This window comes from Schistocerca americana, chromosome 1 (assembly GCF_021461395.2).
Source record: "Schistocerca americana isolate TAMUIC-IGC-003095 chromosome 1, iqSchAmer2.1, whole genome shotgun sequence".
In the NCBI taxonomy this organism is placed as follows: domain Eukaryota; kingdom Metazoa; phylum Arthropoda; class Insecta; order Orthoptera; family Acrididae; genus Schistocerca; species Schistocerca americana.
This window is the reverse complement of record NC_060119.1, coordinates 1,151,871,958-1,151,894,955: the sequence shown is the minus strand read 5'-3', so window position 1 is coordinate 1,151,894,955 and position 22,998 is coordinate 1,151,871,958. Positions and strand designations below refer to the sequence as shown.

Sequence of the window (22,998 nt, the reverse complement as noted above, 5' to 3'; positions counted from 1 at the left end):
GTAGGATGATGATAATCAGTCAAAATTGATAATCAGACAAGTATTAATGGTGTAGTGTTCAGTAGCAAGAGGTAATCAAAGTTACTCTTGTGATTACGATTGAAAACTGAAAAGTTTTGTGACACTGCCATTATAATGTTCTCTATTGTTAATGATATCAAGGATTGCCTGAGTAATTTCCTGTTATTGTATTTAGCGATTATTCACTTAATATTTGTTCGAGACTTGTGGTAATAGTGGACCTATAGAAGATTAATTAAAATAAATATGGTACCAAATACAAGACTACTTTTTTGTACATACAAATTTTACTGAACAAATTAAACATAAAAAAGTGTTACATTTGTTACATACAAGAAAATGACACATTGCTTCTTTATGAACTTTAACATATTTAAAGAGTAACAGTCAAACTAAGCTTTAGCATTAAACATTACTTTCAAGTTCTCTGCAGCAGTATTTTAATAAGAAACATAAAGACTAACATCTAAGCAGAGTTACTTTCTGTTCAACAATTCATAATTTTTTTCATCATTGTAGACCGTACAAAACAAAGTAAGCAGTCAAACTTATAGTTCTGTGTATGGCCTTTTAGCCACCCATTCCTTGACACCTGGTAGTTCAAGGACCTTTTTCCTCAGTGCAATGAGGTTCGGACAATCCTTTGTGATGTCAAACCCAGCCATATAATTGAGGTAGTCAAGTATACCAACAAAATAGAAGTCTGCCCACGAGAGCTGAAATTAATACAACTGCGTTAACATCGTGTATGAGACACTCAAGGTTGCAAATTTAAACATCTTAGGCCTATCAACGGAAACTTGCAAGAAATGAGTGCAGCATGTGCCAGGTTGTTTCAAAATTTCATGGAAAGACAGATGATATTTCTAAAATTTTGACAGTACATAGAAACACAAACACAAACTAACACACACACACACACACACACACACACACACACGCACGTCACTATCTGGCATTTGTTTCCACAGTTGCATCTTGACACGCCACCAGTTAGTACAAAAATCCAGTGTGCACATTTGCTGTAAGTAAATGGGGGACTGGGACCCCATCAGCTACATCTACATGGACACTCTGCAAATCACATTTAAGTGCCTGGCAGAGGGTTCATCAAACCACTTTCACAATTCTCTATTATACCAATCTCGTATAGCGTGCACAAAGAATGAACATCTACATCTTTCCGTACGAGCTATGATTTCCCTTATTTTATCATGACAATCATTTCTCCCTATGTAGGTTGGCGTCAATAAAATATTTTTGCATTTGAAGGAGAAAGTTGGTGATTGGAATTTCGTGAGAAGATTCCGTTGAATCGAAAAACGCCTTTCTTTTAACGATTTCCAGCTCAAATTCTGTATCATTTCCATGACACTCACTTTCCTATTTCGTGATAATACAAAACGTGCTGCCTTTCTTTGAACTTTTTCAATGTACTCCATCAGTCCTACCTGGTAAGGATCCCACACCGTGCAGCAGTATTCTAAAAGTGGACGGACATGCGTACTGTAGGCAGTCTCCTTAGTAGATCTGTTTCATTTTCTAAGTGTCCTGCCAATAAAACACAGTCTTTGTTTAGTCTTCCCCACAACATTTTCTGTGTTCCTTCCAATTTAAGTTGTTCATAATTGTAATACCTAGATATTTAATTGAATTTATGGCTTTTAGATTAGACTGATTTATCATGTAACCAAAGTATAATGAGTTCCTTTAAGCACTCATGTGGATGACCTTGTTATTCTGATCACTTTTTGTTATTTATGGTCAACTTCCTGTTATTTAGGGTTAACTGCCACTGTTTGCACTATTCAGATATCTTTTCTAAATCGTTTTGCAGTTTGTTTTAATCTTCTGATAACTTTATTATTTGATAAAAGACGGGGTCATCTGCAAACAACTGAAGACGGCTGCTCAGTTGCCTCCCAAATCGTTTATATAGATAAGGAACAGTAAAGGGCTTATAACACTACCTTGGGGAACGCCAGAAATCACTTCTGTTTTACTCGATGACTTTCCGTCAGTTATTACAAACTGTGACCTCCCTGACAGGAAATCACAAATCCATTCACACAACTGAGACAATATTCCATAAGCAAGCTATTTCACTACAAGCCACCTGTGTGGTACAGTGTCAAAAGCCTTCGGGAAATCCAGAAATACGGAATCGATCTGAAATCCCTTGTCAATAGCACTCGACACTTCATGTGAATAAAAACCTAGTTGTGTTTCACAGGAATGATGTTTTCTAAACCCATGTTGACTGTCTGTCAATAATAGACCGTTTTCTTCGAGTTAATTCATAATGTTTTGACACTATATAAAAAGATGATGTAACTTACCAAACGAAAGCATTGGTATGTTGATAGACACACAAACAAACACAAACACACACACACAAAATTCAAGCTTTCGCAATCCATGGTTGCTTCATCAGGAAAGAGGGAAGGAGAGGGAAAGACGAAAGGACGTGGGTTTTAAGGGAGAGGGTAAGGAGTCATTCCAATCCCGGGAGCGGAAAGACTTACCTTAGGGAGAAAAAAGGGCAAGTATACACACACACACACACACACACACACACACACACACATATAGAAATATGTCTGCTTGTGTCTGTATGTGTGGATGGATATGTGCGTGTGTGCGAGTGTATACCTGTCCTTTTTTCCCCCTAAGGTAAGTCTTTCCGCTCCCGGGATTGGAATGACTCCTTACCCTCTCCCTTAAAACCCACTTCCTTTCGTCTTCCCCTCTCCTTCCCTCTTTCCTGATGAGGCAACAGTTTGTTGCGAAAGCTTGAATTTTGTGTGTATGTTTGTGTTTGTTTGTGTGTCTATCGACCTGCCAGCGCTTTTGTTCGGTAAGTCACCTCATCTTTGTTTTTATACATATATATCCGCACAAATACAGACACAAGCAGACATATGTAAAAGCAAAGCGTTTGTGTGTGTGTGCAAGTGTATACCTGTTTTTAGATATGTTTTTCCCACGTGGAATGTTTCCCTCTCCCTCTCTCTCTGTTTTTATATATATATAAACACAAAGATGATGTGACTTACCAAATGAAGCGCTGGCTGGTCGATAGACACACAAACTAACACAAACAAACACACAAAATTCAAGCTTTCGCAACAAACTGTTGCCTCATCAGGAAAGAGGGAAGGAGAGGGAAAGACGAAAGGATGTGGGTTTTAAGGGAGAGGGTAAGGAGTCATTCCAATCCTGGGAGCGGAAAGACTTACCTTAGGGGGAAAAAAGGACGGGTATACACTCGCGCACACACACACACACACACACACACACACACACACACACACATCCATCCACACATATACAGACACAAGCACACATATTTAAAGACAAAGAGTTCTTTCCTGACAAAGCAACCATTGGTTGCGAAAGCTAGAATTTTGTGTGTATGTATGTGTTTGTTTGTGTTTCTATTGACCTGCCAGCGCTTTCGTATGGTAAGTCACATCATCTTTGTTTTTAAATATATTTTTCCCGCGTGGAATGTTTCCCTATTTTTTATATATATACGATATGGGCTTGTAATTTAGTGGATTACTCCTACTACCTTTCTTGAATATTTGTGTGACCCGTGCAACTCTCCAGTCTTTGGGTACGGACGTTTAGCTGATTTGTAAGTATGCAGCTAATGCATCAGCAGACTCCGAAAGGAACCTAATTGGTATACAGTCTGGACCAGAAGACTTGCTTTTATTAAGTGATTTAAGTGGCTTCACTACTCCAAGAATATTTACTTCTGCGTTACTCATGTTGCAAGCTGTTCTTTATTTGAATTCTGGAATATTTACTTCGTCTTTTGTGAAGGCACTTTGGAAAGCTGTGTTTAGTAACTCTGCTTTGGCAGCACTGTTTTTGATAGTATCTCCATTGCTATCACGCAGAGAAGGCATTGATTGTTTCTTGCTGCTAACATACTTCACAAACGACCAGAATCTCTCTGAATTTTCTGTCAGGTTTCGAGACAAAGTTTCATTGTAGAAATTGTTATAAGCATCTTGCATTGATATCCGCGCTAAATTTTGAGCTTCTGTAAAAGATCGCCAATCTTGGGGATTTTGCGTCTGTTTAAATTTGGCATGTTTATTTCATTGTTTCTGCAACAGTGTTCTAACCCATTTTGTGTACCAAGGAGGTTCAGCTCCGTCGTTTGTTAGTTTATTTGATATAAATCTCTCAATTGCTGCCAATACTATTTCTTTGAATGTAAGCCACATCTGGTCTACACTTACATTATTAATTTGGAATGAGTAAAGATTGTCTCTCAGGAAGGTGTCAAGTGAATTTTTATCTGCTTTTTTGAATAGGTATATTTTTTGCTTATTTTTGGTGGATTTGGGGATTACAATATTCAATCTTGCTACGACAACCCTGTTCTCACTAATCCCTGAATCGGTTTTGATGCTCGTTATTAACTCAGGATTATTTGTTGCTAAGAGGTCAAGTGCATTTTCACAACTGTTTACTATTCGCGTGGGCCATGAACTAACTGCTCGAAACAATTTTCAGAGAATGCGTTCAGCACAATTTCGGATGATATTTTATGCATACCTCCAGAATTAAACATGTATTTTCACCAACATATAGAGGGTAGATTAAAGCCACAACCAACTATTATCGTATGAGTCGGGTACGTGTTTAAAAGCAAACTCAAGTTTTCTTTGAACCTTTCAGCAACCATATCATCTGAATTGGGAGGTCGGTAAAAGGATCCTATTATTATTTTATTCTGGTTGCCAACAATGACCTCTGTCCGTACTAGCTCACAGGAAATATCTACTTCAATTTCACGACAAGTTAAACTACTACTGACAGCAACAAACACGCTACCGCCAACCGTGTTTAGCCTATCCTTTCAGAATACCGTTAGGTTCTTCACAAAAATTTCGGCTGAGCTTATATCCGGCTTTAGCTGGCTTTCAGTACCTATAACGATTTGACAATTTACAACTGTTACACCTTATATTGTTAATAATGGAATCATGGCAGCTTGTCACAGGAGCACTATATGTTACTTTACCCTGTTTTATGCTTGATGTGCACTACTTAGTGAAAAATTGCTGACTATGAACACTGGATCATCCCATTCTCTTCTCTCGAACGGAACACGACTCGCTTTTATTGTACCAGACGATGCAGCTAAAATTATGTGAAACTGGTCATGCCTATAAATATAGGATTTAAAGTTGAAGCAGTCTTAGCTTTTCAAAATGATATATTTAGGTTCTGGCTGCCCTGACTGCAACATGTGCTGACATATTCATTACTGAGAATTGTATGTTACATGAGTATTGTCAAATGCTTTGCACAGAATTACTGGGTGTTGTATGTGCTCCTGATTTATACTTAAATGGAGATATAGGCTTGTGCCATGGTAGTAAATAGTGGTTACAACGTGTCGCACATCTGATTACAAATTCGCAGTGTACATTCTCAGTTGGTTCTGTACTACATTCATGATAGTTTTTGTAATAACTTGCTGTGTCTTGTTTTGGTTTTTTGTTGCATGCAGACAGCTGAAGATGTTCTGTTAGTGACAAACCAGTTCTGAAATAAACTGACTTATGTAACTATGTGTGATCATGATTTTTCAACAATTTTTACAAGCAATAAATCACCATTTTCTCAAAACTACATAAATTCAGATGTGCCCGTCACCTTTGGCAACAAGTTTGTACTGAAATATGTTCTCATCACTGATTACATATCTTGTGTGCGTAAGTAGTCACTATGTATCAGCACTTTAGCACTGTATGATATGGCACATTAATAGCACTCACATTTGACAATTAAAAAAATAACATAAAAAAGAATTTTTATATGGCAAAATGAAATAATTATGATCTAAGAAAGCAAAACAATAAAACCAGAATGTAAGAAGTACTGGAAAATTTATCAGACTGATGTCGGTCGATGACAGGCACTGTTAACTGAAACTGGAGAACAGTGCTAAACTTTAAGGCACACAGAGGGTTGCTGGGCACTGGAGAGTACCCTGACACTTTTCAAACTGGATGTATGTATATATGAATGGCTGTAAATGGGAAAGTGCATAGACCTATCACCCTAGCTCATTGGTCTACAATGATGACCACCAACACCACAATCATATTTGATTACTGGTAGAGTATCTGTTGGATTAACAGCAATGCAAGTCACTGACTACCAACATCAGTGTCATGTCAATGATGGTGTATGTTGACAATATAATGAAAATGATAGTTGCTACTCACCATATAGCAGAGATGCTGAGTTGCAGAAAGGCACAACCACAAAGACTATCAGAAAGTTAGCTTTCAGCTAACAAGGCCTCTCTCTCTCTCTCTCTCTCTCTCTCTCTCTCTCTCTCTCTCTCTCTCTCTCTCTCACTCTCTGCTTTCTTGGCTGAAAGCTAACTTTCCGACAGTGTTCTTGTTGTGCCTTTCTGCGAGTCGGTATCTCTGCTATGTGTTGAGTAGCAACTATACTTTTCATTATATTGTTACATTCCATCCTGGATTTTCCACTGCATGGTATATGATGACATTGCTACTGCTGCTGCTGCAGCACGTCACATAATAATTTATAAATCAAAAGCTTGAGTGTTCAAATGCGTGTCTGTTTGGATACATATGCACTAATAATATTACATAAAGAGGACAAAGTAAGCGATCACAAAAGCATGGTAATGTATCAATGACTTTATGTCTATTGTACATTTTCTTGCAACTGTAACTTGGTACTGAGAAGAAAATTTGTTCTTGTGATAAAATGAAACAAAAGATATTGTGTATTTTTAACACCACTGTAGCTGTGGGGTTACTGAACCTCAGCAGAAAATCTGGAAGTGTGCAATGAAAATGAATTAAGCCCATCGAAAACTATACTCAAGTAGCATGTACAGTCCTTTGCTTTCAAGCAAACATATATATACTTACTTTGCCCGCTGCAAGATAACCACCATTTTCCTTAGCCAAATTATCAAGTCTTGGCATAATTATTGTCTCCAGTTCATTAAGAATTGCTGTCTTCTTCTTCTCCTTTTCAACTTCATCAGGTTCATAGAAAAACTTGTCTATCTCTGCATAAAAGAATGATTATTTTAACAAAATGTCCACCATACAGGTAGATAATTGTTGTCACAGAATTGAAAGTGACTATTATATGGTTCTTAATGATGTTTTTAGGCTTCTCGCTCAGTTTCTTCCACTTACAAATAGCTTTGAAAAACCACCTAAATTAATGTAACAAACAGGAACAGGGCACTTACATGTTTTCAGATTGCATTGGTATTGCTACTTTAATGATTTTTTACTGCAGAGTGATGTTCCTCTCTTTACATGAAGTTACAATAGAACATACTTGAAGAAACATAAATGCTCTTTCCAACAGATATATGGAGTTGAAATGTTTTAAATTATGAAAACATTGTTGGAATGGATGGTATGAGGACTCAACTTTCAATTTAATCGAGGCAGAACAGAGTTACAAAAAAATAAGAAAAGCAAGGTAATGTAATGTAACTCTCATAGAAGCCAATTATTCAGAGCATTTCAAAGGCATTTCTCTTCATAATTATATATGTGTATGTACTTTATTTTTATAGTCCCATTTGAACAGGCATCAGGAGGTCCAATGGTACCAACCAACCAACATGTCATCCTCAGCTGAGAGGTGTCACTAAAGTTCACGTCATTTATGTTGGCGGCCAAGTTTAGGTTCGTCCTGCACATCTGATGTCACAAAACAGTGTCAGCCAATGGACAGGGAACGACGTTGCCAGATCTCGACAGCAGTGCAGAGCATGGACGAGTGTCTTCAGTTTTAGAAACGTGCAGTCATAAATAAAGTAATAGAACAAAAGCAATGTCTTGATAGCAGACTTTCTTTTATAGAAAGTTTGGAAAAAGCATTCTTTATACCAATTGCTTTATATTCTATTAATAATTAAACCAAACAAGCAATAAGACTCCTAATTCAGGCGATAGCAAGGAAAGGTGTTTGTGTCAATCTCACGAACCGCTTTTTCACAATAAAGAACAGCGGTAATTGTTTATTTCCTATTGTATTTCGACGAAGCGTGAATATTCATAGTCATACCAACAGTGTTTGTCAGTATTTTGCGTGATGTGTTATACATCTCAAGGAATAACAACTACAGATGAGCTGCGTTAGTGTAACGGTTAAGGTGTTGGGCTTCTATGCGATAGGTTAAGAGTTCAATCCTTGTGCGGTGTGTAATATTTTCTTTATTTAAAAACAATACTGAAGTGCGATACTTCACGAATTTTATTCGTTTGAGTGCAATTTTTTGAAATTTCTAGTGCTTTGTCTCTTCATTAACCCTTTTGCTGCTACAGACATGTGCTCCCCATGTTCCGCACTGTGCGTGATTTTGTCATCACTGCACTGCTCGCCTGTGCAGACACTTGGTGTTCCCACTGCTTTGACACACTTATCATTCGATTTCACAAAAACTATTTCGCCCAAATATTTGATTTTTACACGTCTTCTTGGCTGATACCTTCTCCCCATAAATGACTTAATTTTGTTTCGATGTTCAACGCAGTTATTATGCAGCATTAAATATAGTAAACCATTGTACGGAATTTTGAAGAGTTTGCAGAGGTAAAAGTCCATAGCGTATACTTTCCATATGGTCGATTTTAGTTGGCACAATGTTGAGAATGAAATGTGGACAAGATACCTAAATTTCATATAAAATTTACTGTATAACAACATCTCATTTAATTTAAGTACCACATAGGTGTCGTATGTAATATTGAGAAATATTCAGTCTTTCGCGACTGTAATAAAAGTTTTATTTACACTGAAATATATTCCTCTTCTGCAACTGTAATAAGCGACTTATTTAGACCAGACGTGTTTCTCTCTTTTGAAGCATCTTCAGTGGACAGTATTTTGTCTCCTCCATTGCCAAGTCACCTTTTGTAGTTTTGTACTGCGTTAACACAATATTCAACGTTTGTGTTGGCTGATCAGTATTTTAGCTAATAAATGTTGTTTGTGTGTGCCACACACAAAAATTATATTTGACATAGCTCAGAGCACTTCACTGATAGACGGTATATTCAAGTCCTAATGTTTTTGTAAGTCCACAGTTTTGTTTAATGTATTTTGTGTACTGCCTTTTGATTGATTGAAGTGCTATAAAATAAAGCCAAACATGACCGGTGTAAATAAAACTTTTGTTACAGTCGCGAAAGATGAAATATTTCTCAATATTACATACGACACCTATGTGGTACTTAAATTAAATGAGATATTGTTATACAGTAAATTTTATATGAAATTTAGGTATCTTGTCCACATTTCATTCTCAACACTGTGGCAACTAAAATCGACCGTTGTTGTTGTTGTCTTCAGTCCTGAGACTGGTTTGATGAAGCTCTCCATGCTAATCTATCCTGTGCAAGCTCCTTCATCTCCCAGCACCCACTGCAACCTACATCCTTCTGAATCCGCTTAGTGTAATCATCTCTTGGTCTCCCTCTACGATTTTTACCCTCCACGCTGCCCTCCAATGCTAAATTTGCGATCCCTTGATGCCTCAGGACATGTCCTACCAACCGATCCCTTCTTCTGGTCAAGTTGTGCCACAAACTTCTCTTCTCCCCAATCCTATTCAATACTTCCTCATTAGTTATGTGATCTACCCATCTAATCTTCAGCATTCTTCTGTAGCACCACATTTCGAAAGCTTCTATTCTCTTCTTGTCCAAACTATTTATTGTCCATGTTTCACTTCCATACATGGCTACACTCCATACAAATACTTTCAGAAACGACGTCCTGACACTTAAATCTATACTCGATGTTAACAAATTTCTCTTCTTCAGAAATGCTTTCCTTGCCATTGCCAGTCTACATTTTATATCCTCTCTACTTCGACCATCATCAGTTATTTTGCTCCCCAAATAGCAAAACTCCTTTACTACTTTAAGTGTCTCATTTCCTAATCTAATTCCCTCAGCATCACCCGACTTAATTCGACTACATTCCATTATCCTTGTTTTGCTTTTGTTGATGTTCATCTTATATCCTTCTTTCAAGACACTGTCCATTCCATTCAACTGCTCTTCCAAGTCCTTTGCTGTCTCTGACAGAATTACAATGTCATCGGTGAACCTCAAAGTTTTTATTTCTTCTCCCTGGCTTTTAATACCTACTCCAAATTTTTCTTTTGTTTCCTTTACTGCTTGCTCAATATACAGATTGAATAACATCAGGGAGAGGCTACAACCCTGTCTCACTCCCTTCCCAACCACTGCTTCTCTTTCATGCCCCTCGACTCGTAAAACTGCCATCTGGTTTCTGTACAAATTGTAAATAGCCTTTCGTTCCCTGTATTTTACCCCTGCCACCTTTAGAATTTGAAAGAGAGTATTCCAGTCAACATTGCCAAAAGCTTTCTCTAAGTCTACAAATGCTAGAAACGTAGGTTTGCCTTTCCTTAATCTTTCTTCTAAGATAAGTCTTAAGGTCAGTATTGCCTCACTGTGTTCCAACATTTCTACGGAATCCAAACTGATCTTCCCCGAGGTCGGCTTCTACCAGTTTTTCCATTCGTCTGTAAATAATTCATGTTAGTATTTAGCAGCTGTGACTTATTAAACTGATAGTTCGGTAATTTTCACATCTGTCAACACCTGCTTTCTTTGGGATTGGAATTATTATATTCTTCTTGAAGTCTGAGGGTATTTCGCCTGTCTCGTACATCTTGCTCACCAGATGGTAGAGTTTTGTCAGGACTGGCTCTCCCAAGGCCGTCAGTAGTTCTAATGGAATGTTGTCTGCTCCCAGGGCCTTGTTTCGACTCAGGTCTTTCAGTGCTCTGTCAAACTCTTCACGCAGTATCATATCTCCCATTTCATCTTCATCTACATCCTCTTCCATTTCCATAATATTGTCCTCAAGCACATCACCCTTGTATAGACCCTCTATATACTCCTTCCACCTTTCTGCTTTCCCCTCTTTGCTTAGAACTTGCTTTCCATCTGAGCTCTTGATATTCATACAAGTGGCTCTCTTTTCTCCAAAGGTCTATTTAATTTTCCTGTAGGCTGTATCTATCTTACACCTAGTGAGATAAGCCTCCACATCCTTACATTTGTCCTCTAGCCATGCCTGCTTAGCCATTTTGCACTTCCTGTCAATCTCATTTTTGAGACGTTTGTATTTCTTTTTGCCTGCTTCATTTACTGCATTTTTATCTCCTTTCATCAATTAAATTCAATATTTCTTCTGTTACCCAAGGATATCTACTAGCCCTCGTCTTTTTACCTACTTGATCCTCTGCAGCCTTCACTACTTCATCCCTCAGAGCTACCCATTCGTCTTCTACTGTATTTCTTTCCCCCATTCCTGTCAATTGTTCCCTTATGCTCTCCCTGAAACTCTGTACAACCTCTGGTTCTTTCAGTTTATCCAGGTCCCATCTCCTTAAATTCCCACCTTTTTGCAATTTCTTCAGTTTTAACCTACAGTTCATAACCAATAGATTGTGGTCAGTGTCCACATCTGCCCCTGGAAATGTCCTACAATTTAAAACCTGGTTCCTAAATCTCTGTCTTACCATTATATAATCTATCTGATACCTTTTAGTATCTCCAGGATTCTTCCATGTATACAACCTTCTTTTATGATTCTTGAACCAAGTGTTAGCTATGATTAAGTTATGCTCTGTGCAAAATTCTAACAGACGGCTACCTCTTTCATTTCTTAGCCCCAATCCATATTCACCTACTATGTTTCCTTCTTTCCCTTTTCCTACTCTCGAATTCCAGTCACGCATGACTATTAAATTTTTGTCTCCCTTCACTACCTGAATAATTTCTTTTATCTCATCATCTATTTCATCGATTTCTTCATCATCTGCAGAGCTAGTTGGCATATAAACTTGTACTACTGTAGTAGGCGTGGGCTTCGTGTCTATCTTGGCCACAATAATGCGTTCACTATGCTGTTTGTAGTAGCTTACCTGCATTCCTATTTTTTTAGTCATTATTAAACCTACTCCTGCATTACCCCTATTTGATTTTGTATTTATAACCCGGTATTCACCTGACCAAAAGTCTTGTTCCTCCTGCCACCGGACTTCACTAATTCCCACTATATCTAATTTTAACCTATCCATTTCCCTTTTTAAATTTTCTAACCTACCTGCCCGATTAAGTGATCTGACATTCCAAGCTCCGATCCGTAGAACGCCAGTTTTCTTTCTCCTGATAACGACGTCCTCTTGAGTAGTCCCCACCCGGAGATCCGAATGGGGGACTATTTTACCTCTGGAATATTTTACCCAAGAGGACGCCATCATCATCTAACCATACTGCAAAGCTGCATGCCCTCGGGAAAAATTATGGCTGTAGTTTCCCCTTGCTTTCAGCCGTTCGCAGTACCACAACAGCAAGGCCGTTTTGGTTAATGTAACAAGGCCAGATCAGTCAATCATCCAGACTGTTGCCCCTGCAACTACTGAAAAGGCTGCTGCCCCTCTTCGGAACCACACGTTTGTCTGGCCTCTCAACAGATACCCCTCCGTTGTGGTTGCACCTACAGTACGGCTATCTGTATCGTTGAGGCACGCAAGCCTGCCCACCAACGGCAAGGTCCATGGTTCATGAGAGGAAAAAATTCGACCATACGGAAAGTATACTCTATGGACTTTTACCTCTGCAAACTGTTCAAAATTTCGTGCAATGCTTTACTATATTTAATGCTGCATAATAACTGCGTTGAACATCAAAACAAAATTAAGTCATTTATGGGGGGAAGGTATCAGTCAAGAAGATGTGTAAAAATCAAATTTTTGGGCCAAATAGTTTTTGTGGAATCGAATGATAAGAGTGTCAAAGCAGTGGGAACACCATGTGTCTGCACAGGCGAGCAGTGCAGTGACAAAATCATGCACAGTGCGGAATGCAGGGAGCACGTCTATGTAGCAGCGAAAGGGTTAATGCGGCCGTGGTGATTTTACTTCATGTACTGCACGCTCCCCACAAAACGTAAGCTTGCGAACTATGCTATACTATGGCGCTGCTTCTCTTGGCGCGTGCGTCGTGTGCAACTGGCAACGCAGCAATCTCCGGCGTCTGGGTGGGCATGCGCGAGCCGCCAAGATAAAAGAATTCAACTATAGATGTGGATATGGAGGGGCATGTGGTCAGCACACAGCTCTTCCAACTGTTGTCAGCTTTTAACACCAGAGCCACTACTTCTAAATCAGGAAGCTCCACAACTGGCCTCACAAAGGCTGTGTGAAGCCCACTTGCTAACAGTGCTCACCAAAGCCAGACAGTCACCCCCTATTGGCACTTTGTTTTTTGATAAAAGAACATGTACTCATGGGAACTGCACAAATAGTTAGGCCACACAGCTACAGGATTCTACACTGACATTTTAACACTATCACAAACCCTCGAAGAACAATAGGTTCAGTCATGCAACATTGATATTTATAACAGATGTTACATCACTGTTCTGGCTCGAGTCCATTTATTACAATAACTTGCAAGACAGCACCTTTCATATTGGCAGCACCGTAGTTCAGCTTGGAAGATGTTGACAGAAGTCAACATATTTCATGTCATACAGCAAAGGTGAAACTACAAGAAGACATAAAAGTACAAAGTGTGCAATCATTTTATTAGTGCAAATGCAAAATCTAGTTTTTGTGGATTTATGTGATGCTTTGACGGCAGCAAGCACACAGTTTCCGAAACTGGTGAATCCTGCATGCCCATTACTTTTAGAACAATACATAAAACAAAATATCCCAGATCTTACCACCTTTTAAAAGATTTTATTTCAAATATATGCACAAGTATGTGAAAAGCAATATTAAAGTCAGATTCCACTTGCACACATTTAAAAATGCAGGGATTTTATCTTTTAAAAATTCTTGAAAGAGGGCAATTTGAATGATTTTCTTAAACGAACATAAAAATTAATTTTATAACTCATCCTGATATCCATATTAATTGTTTTGTCAATTAAATATCAGACTAATCAAGAGCTGCTTTATTAAGTGCTTCCATGTTACTTCAGGGTTCACAGCGACCAGCAACATTTCTACTGAAGCAGATGATTGGCATGAAATGTGTGTTGTCAGTGTTGTACTAAGCGATGGGAACTTATTCTTCCAACACCACTCCTCACCTTTTGATAATCTGGATGCTAGTTTCCTTCTACCGGCAAACCAAGGGGACTGGATTTGCTAAAACGCTTACAGACTGAACATTGCGATTTTAAAATGTAGCAGGACATTTTTGTTGTTTCTTAGGAATAATGTTAGCAAATAATTTCAAATGCAAAAAGGTCTTCTTGTTATGTAATTGTGCCCTGTGTATAACAAAGGCCTGAAATGCAATTAAAATATTTTATTGTAACCTAAAGCACAGTACATGTTTAGCCCATGTGCTGCATCGTGCAACTGAAACAGTATATCTAATATAAGGCAATGTGAACACACTGGTATCCTCCACAAAGAAGATAAATAAGCACCTAAAATACAAAGGTTTGGTAAGCCCAACAGCATTAATTAAATCATATGCTGACTTTTGTTTCCCTGTATTCTTGAAAGCACCTGCCCGTGTTGCTGCTTTTAGAGATATACCACCAAATTTAGCTTGTCGCCACAATTTTAACTTGATTGATACCTTGATAAATGCAGCTATCTTTTAATATAATAATTTTGATGAAGTTAGGTCTGTAAGAGATCGTAAATTCACACAAATCCATTCACTTCATTCTATTGCAAAGCCTTTAGTTACTGCCCACGATTTTTTTCACACTTAGCTCATAGACACTTTTGAAGCCACTGATGCAGCTTGCATTAAAGATGTACAAGTGACATTAAAAAAAATGGATCTGAAGCACGACCTGATTTACATCATATTAGGCTTTGCACGTTTGTCTGCAGCAACACAAAAGCTGAAAACCACACCCCAGCCACAGGTGAAATCTTTCATAATTATTTAAGATGCTGAAAAACCTTTGCAGTCATCCTATGCGCAAGTGGGTGTTGCATCAAAAGGTAATGTGAACAAAGTTATTTAATCAAATCCTAATTCTGAGTTTATGACGTAGATAAAAAAATGTTTTCTGACAAGAATGTAAAAGATTATATCACAATTGTCTGAAATTTCTTCACCTAAATATGCATTTGTCACTTCTTGTGATACAGAAAGATAATTTTGTATGTATAAAAATGTTCTGTCAGGTAAATACGTAAGCCTACATTAAATATACATTTTTTAGCCTCAAGTTATACCAAAAACGATGTACAAAACTTGGCAGTGAAAATAATGCAAGATGCACCTGTGGATCCATATTTTAAAGATAAGTGGTTAACCATGAAACAAGATGGGGTTGTTAATAATAACACAGCTGAATTGATAATACATGATGATGCTTTGTTTTGGAGAGTAAGAACTATATGACTTTCTAGAGAGTATGTATAATAATGACTGTGGAGGCAGAACTTATTAAGTTTATCCACAAGAGATATGAACACTTTGGGGTACTTAAGTGCTTCAAGCACATGGTCAAATTCAATTACTTTGTGGGTTTAAGTAGAAAAGTAGTACTAGGTTTAAGATCCTGTGAAATATGCCAGAAAATGAAAGATGATAAAGTTGTGAGTTATAAGTTGTATGCTAAAATACCAAATGTTTACATAACCTTACTGTAGTTGACTTTTTCAGTCAACTTCCAATGAGTAGAGGGGGAATAGCATAATTTTGTACTACCTGAGTGCTGGTTGAAATATGTAAAATGGTATCCCATAAAAAAATGCAAATACAGAAACAGTGAGCCACTGTTTGAGAAAAACATTTCAAAAGTGTAGGAAGATCACACAGATTACTAACAGATAATGATCCACAGTTTTTCAGTCAAGGTGTTTTTGATATGGGAAAGAGTTAAGCATTTATCTATCTCAAAATACAACCAACAGAGTAGCCCTTTTGAATGAATTATGAAGCTTTTACGATTATGTAGAATCTGTTGTCCTACTAAACATACTTCTTGGGCACAATTAATTCCTGAGTTCATATTATCATCAGTGAACTACACATGACAATGAGCTTATCACCTGTGGAAGTGATGGGCAAACTATTTATTGGGGAACCATAACTAAAAATGTTTAAGTGGCCTAAATTGGAAGCAACGTCTATGCATGAAATACAATTACAGGTAAGTGACAATTTTGTTTATGCACGGAACTAAGGGTGCGGCAGCGTAACTGTCACACAAATGTTCCAGGATTTAAGATAGTCAAATTGATATTGATTCTTGATCACCAGTTAAATCCAAACATCAAAAAGGAGACAAGCCAATTTTTCCATCAATATAGCACATCATGTATGGTAAGAAAGATTCTACACCTGAAAGCTTTGTTCCAGTACAACCAACTACACAATTGGAAAAAGGATTATATAATGTGGAACTGGTAAAACGTTACAAACAGCCAGAATAACCTTTATGGAATAGTACAGCAAGCTGAGCATAGCTAGTTGTGAATTTTGTGATGCATGATATATTGCAGCAGCATAACAGAAAAAAATAAAGTCTATTACTTTCTTATATTTTCCAATACTAATACCGTATTTACTCGAATCTAAGCCGCACTCAATTCTAAGTCGCACCTGAAATTTGAGACTCTAAATTCAAGGGGGGAGAAAAGCTTTAGGCCGCACCTCCAAATCGAAGCAAAGTTGGTCCATTGTAATATGAGACACAATTTAGGTCGAATGAATGACGATACAGCTACAGTAGTTTGGTTCAAGTCGTAAGCTTAGCAGTTAAGCTTTACCAGGTAGCCATTGCTATGTATCAGGCGCTCCGTCCGTATTTATACGGGTACCCTTCCTTTTTCACGTGGTTCGTCTGGTTTGAATTGATTGCTTATTTTTCTTTGATATGATAAGTGCCGTTCTCTCTGTTATAGGTATTTACATCAATCTTATAAGCTGAAAATGCATTACTGTACTGTGTCATGCATTGTTTGTCACATTCTGATAATGAGTGTTTACGGCCTGTCGCCGCTCACGGCATGGCTTGCTTTTGTGCGCGCTACCGCCCCCCCCCCCCCCCCCTTTTTTTTTCATTAACGAAACAATGGCAAGAGACTGCTATTTGTTGTTACTTACACTGCTGCTTTCTTTGATAATGATCAACAAGAACCAAATAATAGACTGCATATGATAGAAGATGTTCTGAACGAGAATTTAACGAAAATTTTTTTCCGTTTGAAAATCTTTGCAGGCGCCTCTTTATTACATTAATTCTGCACAGAAATTAGAGTCATCTTAGATTTAAAAATCAAGTCAATTGCCGTGCTTTATCTCTGGCTGTGTCACTATTAGGCATAAGAATAACACGAATATAAATGTGACATTATATGTATATTCTTCCGCGTTTGCTCTTGTCTCACTCTAGTTTCGTAATTTATTAGGCAGACAGGATTTAAATGAGATAGCAACAAACACGAAACAATACGTGGCAACATGTTTAAATTCATATTATTCTTATGGTCAAGAGAATACTGCATGTGATTCACAATTCATAAAAGTTTCTTTTAGCAACAATCTCTTCTAACAGGTAGGAAAAAATTCAGAACGTAGAGTTGGCCATATTGACAAACATCCCAAACAGTCTTGCCAGTCGGATTTTTCGTAGTACATTGAAATGCTGCTACAATTGAAGATGAACAATACGGAATTTGTATTTACTTCATTGGATAATATATGAAAATGCAGTGGTCGAACTCGGGGCGGAGAAAAAAGCTCGTCTTCCACATTTTTTTTTTTTTAATTTACTTACTGATGCAGAGGTTTTGGCGCCAGTATTTATCTTTGTGCCTGCAAAGAATGCCTGTGTAGTGCTACATATATTCGACGGCGGAAGTTAGTTGTGGCGTGGCACCTACCAACATTTTTCAGAACTTCCGCTTGCTTTGCACTCGATTCTAAGCCGCGGGTGGTTTTTTTGGATTATAAAAACCGGAAAAAAAGTGCGCCTTAGATTTGAGTAAATACGGTAAGTAATTTCCGTGAATGACAGGATAAGGTTTTCTAACTTTTGTGTACAACTCATGATAATTTATGGCTGGTTCATACAGTGATATGAACACATTCATCATCTTGAATGTTAGCTTAGTCATGTTTTTCGGGGGAGTGATGGGGCTGAAGGGTTGGGGGGGGGGGGGGGGGGGCGGCGGTGTTACAACTTGGGACCTTCCTAAGGAGATAAAGAAAGAGATAGCAAGCTAACGATGGGAGTGCTAGGGAATGCAGTCACACACGTGGGGAGATGGGAAGGGAATGTGCTGTAGGGAAGCTAAGGAGATGTTGAAACCAAATGGAAGACATGAACAAGATGTACAGAAAACAAAGCATAAAGTCAAAAGGTCTGGCAGGGAGGCACCAGGAGATGTGGCAAGAAGGTTGAAGAGCAATGAAAGACTTAGGATACCTCATAGTGGTAGTTATGTGATGTGATGTGATGCACTGTGTGAGGAGAGAGAGAGAGAGAGAGAGAGAGAGAGAGAGAGAGAGGTTTATAGAGTAGGTTACCCCACAGAGGAGAACCTATGTCAAGTTAGGGTGGACTCAAAGGAGGGATGGCCCAACTGCATTTTTAGTGTGATGGGAGAAAGAGTTGAGGGGTGCACACTGCATCAAGCTTATGCACAAGGGGGAAAGAGTAACTATCCGTGGAAAAGCTGTTCAGAATCAAGTGAGGTACGACACTACCTGTGTGTGCAGCCTGAACGGTGAGCAGACATCTCTGCTTGCTGATGGAGCATGCTATTTCATGCTGCCACCAGTTGAAGGTGCTTTGGAGGAGCTGCATAGAATATGCAAGCAGACCACTCCAAAAATGTCAATAGAAGTAGTAAAGACACAAGAGAGACTGGTTGATTCTGGATGAAGGCCCAGATTAAGAGTTATTGTCATATAGTTGTGAAATGCAATTGTGGAAGTTTATGCAAGAAAATAACAGTGCTTAAACCAAAGTCACAGTTGGAAATAATTTACGTAGCTAAAGATAGCAGAAACCACACTCTTTCAGTGAAGCATTCATACTTGAAAAAAGGAGTTACCAAGCAGGGCAAGAAGTCAAGTTGGAGCAGACTAGCAGGGTCAGCACATAATAAGCGACCATCAATCCAGTGTTAACATACTGTACATTCAACCAGAAAAAGAGAAGGTGGCATTACACTTGGTGTTAACTATGGTGAACCACAGCAGCATCAGAGAAAATGATAAACGTCACAATGTACACAAGAAAATTACAGAAACACGTTAACTATTCTTTTCAGTGACTACATAAGAATGCTTAAAGTGGCCACTGGCAATTCATTTGACAGTGCAAATATCCTGAAACACACAAGCAGAAACCTTCACACCGAATTATGGTAATAATAATGGAAATTTTTGTTATTCTAACACGGGAAAATAGATGATGGAATAATGACAATATTATGTAAAGGATAGATTGCTACTCACCATATAGCATAGATGATGAGTCACAGATAGCTAGAACAAAAAGACTGTCAAACAAATTAGCTTTTGGCTGAAAAGGTCTTCATTGGAATTAGGAAACATATACATACACACAATGGTAAATCCAGGATGGAATGTAACAGTGTAGTGAAATGGATAGTTGCTAACCATCGTACAGTGGAGATGCTGAATCACAGAAAGGCGCAACACAAAGACTGTCAGAACGTTAGCTTTTGGCCAGCAAGGCATTCGTCAAGGACATGGGAGGGCCGGAGGAATGTAGGATATATTGCACGGAAGAGTTCTCACATGTAAAATTCAGAAAAGCTAGTGTTGGTAGGAAGGATCTGGATGGCACAGACTGTGAAGCAATCATTAAAATGAAGAACATTGCATTGGGCAGTGCACTCAGCAACTTGGTGGTCCAGCTGTTTCTTGGCCAGAGAACGTCGGTGGTAGGGTGACCACCCATTCCAAATTTTGCAGTACAATCCTGCATTTAGATACATTTTAAACTATCCAGAGCAGGATCAGGTTTGTCACAAACAATGTGTTTTAGACTTACTTCATTTTTTTCTGTACATGTATTTAAATTTCAGATAACTGATTGTCTTATGTTACTCATCTCAACTTTTCAGTTATTGGTTCATTTGTTATATTGTAGGCTACTCTACACACATTAATTTAATCTGCTGTAATCTGTGGTTGTATATGAAAATGGAGAGTTCAGAAATAAATAGGATCCACAACTAGATAGTGACAAAAAGGAGTAAACTGGTAAGTATCTCCAAAACTAAAGTTTTTTTGTGTTTGGAATGGGAAATGAATGCATTATTCTTGGCATCATGCGCAAGTAACAGGTTCAAAGGCATATGAACAATGTGTAATAAGACATTTAGTGTTGGTCATGGAGGCTCTAATGACATTACTAAACTTGCAAATGGGCAAAAACACAAACAAATGTGAGCCTCTCAATCAAGAATAAGGTAACAATTTCATTTTTTGGATCAAATTCTAAAACAGCATGCAACAGGATAACGTTACAACTTCTGAATTGACCAAGGTGTATCAATGTTAACTCAATGTGCCTTACCATTATTATGATCATGGCACAAAATTGGTGCCTATGACACTTCCAAATTCAGAAATCATTACAAGCATTTCTTTGGAAAGAACAAAAGCAACATCAAGACCTTGTTGATAGAAATATGTTTAACTCAACAGCAAGTGATACCTCTAAACGTTTCCAGTTATGATTATGTATCTAAATTTTAATAAAGGTGTAGTACATGGGTCATTAGACTATTATAGTGACCATCATGACAAATGCTATTTTTGATCAAATTAAAGGCAGATTAACAATGTACAATTTAAGCCTCAATAACATTTCTTCATACTCTGCTGGTAGTGCACATATTAACTTTGGGAACAAACGTTCAGTATTTACTGTTAAGAAATGAAAATATTTTTTTAATCCCAACAAATCGTTCAGCTCATAAAATCTATAACGCATCAACACATCTAAGTTTGAAACTGATAAATTTCAACTTTTTGATTTAGAGTTCTGCTACAAAAATTTGTAACTATTTTGCCTGCCATTTAAAAATATTAGAGGGTTTGAAGGAGTTTTTTGAATTTTGTGATACTGAATACGTGGCAATTTTAAGACATGTTCCAACAAGATGACTGAGCATTTATGCAGCTGTTGACAGGCTACTAAACTCCTTTCCAGTCATAAGATGTTAGTTTGTATCACGGAGGGAGAACTGTCCAGTAGTCATACTAAAGTTTTTCCAGAATGGTGATGAGGATGTTTCTGAAACACATTGCTGTTTTTTTTATAATTGTCTAAAAATGTCAATGTTATTGTGGAGACCTTGGAAAGATATAATTGTTGGCTGTTGAAGTGTTTTCCATAATGGAATCCCTTAAAAACAGGTAGAGCAAAGAATATCAGATAGGTTCTTTGGGTTCAAAACTGTGACCTGTCTCAATATTCTGCCAGCAGAAGGTATGCAATCAATGTGTACAGATACAAGGTGGACTTACCTATAGATTAATGTTGTCTGTCAATAGCTGGGTCACTGGTCCTTTAGTTAAAAATGTTTGTGATAGGATTGTATCTCTTAATAAATAAAAAGAAAAGTCCAGCAGTTCTTTTCAACTGTGTACATAAAACCACTTCGCATATTTATTCAGAGTTTGATTGCTATATCTAAAGACCAGATCTCATTACAGACCCAAAATGTTTATGCAGGTCTCCTCATACTCACATTTGAAAGATAACTTTAAATTATACTCCATTGAAAGGATAAGAATCATGACTTAATTGGCACACAAAGTAATTTTTCCTATAGCAGATTAACAAATTGTCTGCAAGGCACACAGAATGATGATAATAGTTCATTAAGACATAGTGGCATGTTTACGAATGTTACTTATTAAGTCTATTGCTGATTCTAATAGTAACTGCTCATATCCTACAATAATCCCGAGGCTCGTTCAAACATCATCACTAGAGCACACAACGTAGAGAATACTGAAAACCTCGGAGCAAGTTACATAACTCCAAGAAAAATGAGATGTGTAATTATGGAATTCTGCACATTTCGTCATTACAGAGACGCGCACAACAAATTATGTGATTTTGGTTATTTAATTCTTACTTGAAATTTCCCTCGGTCAAATTATTGTTTTCTAAATAGATGTATTAATGACTGTCAGGCTTTATTTATCAAATTATCGATATGAGCAGAACCAATTTATGCTTACACTATGGGAATTCCTGACTATTAGGTATGGCAGCCCACTGATTACTAAAATGTGGGTATTAAAAATTACGTAATTCTTAATTATGGCAATTACATATTTGTTACTAATGTTGTTGGGTGTAGAAAATTTAGCCCATCAATAGTATGTAAACATATTCCAGAAATTTATAGTGGTTTGGTCATAACATAAGCTGAAAGTTTGGGCTGGTTGAAATCTTTCATTAATTGCATTTCCTGAATTGATTACATTTGAACTTAAGAAAACATGTCTTGGAAATGAGCAAAAATTGGCGTACAGTTCTGAGATAATCTACTTTTCTGAATCTATTTATTAGCTCACTAGATTTTTATGAGACCTCCTAGGTTGAAAACGTTGAAATAAAATAACTTTTCAAACACATCATCAGCAAAACTAATTAATACAAAATGTTCAGAACAGTGGGTTCCATAATCTGAATGAACAGGTTTCACAGGGGAAATTAACTTGCACCAGCTTGTAAATTCGTGGAAAGTGTGCTCAGATAACGGATTCTATCATCAAAATTTTTGGGAAGAATAACAGCAAGAAAAGAAAACAAACTAGTATTGATCCTAGCTATTGTAATTAGGGAGTATTATTTATTTGGAGAAGGAGATTGATTTCAACTCTGTTCTAAAAATGCTTCAGGAAT

At 37.6% G+C, this 22,998-nt stretch overlaps 1 protein-coding gene across 3 annotated transcripts in view; it reads right to left on the bottom strand.

Annotated features, from left to right (window-relative positions):
* Positions 1 to 286: 286 nt before the first annotated feature.
* Positions 287 to 22,998, bottom strand: part of LOC124619445 (glutathione S-transferase-like) — a 71,337-nt gene continuing 48,625 nt past the window's right edge. For all 3 annotated transcript variants that reach the window (XM_047145837.1, XM_047145854.1, XM_047145844.1), the window contains exons 4-5: positions 6,963 to 7,105; positions 287 to 737 (exon numbers count right to left, since the gene is read on the bottom strand). In XM_047145837.1, coding sequence (XP_047001793.1) covers positions 570 to 737; positions 6,963 to 7,105 — 311 coding nt within the window. In that variant the 3' untranslated portion in view covers positions 287 to 569. The remainder of the gene's footprint in view (positions 738 to 6,962; positions 7,106 to 22,998) is intronic.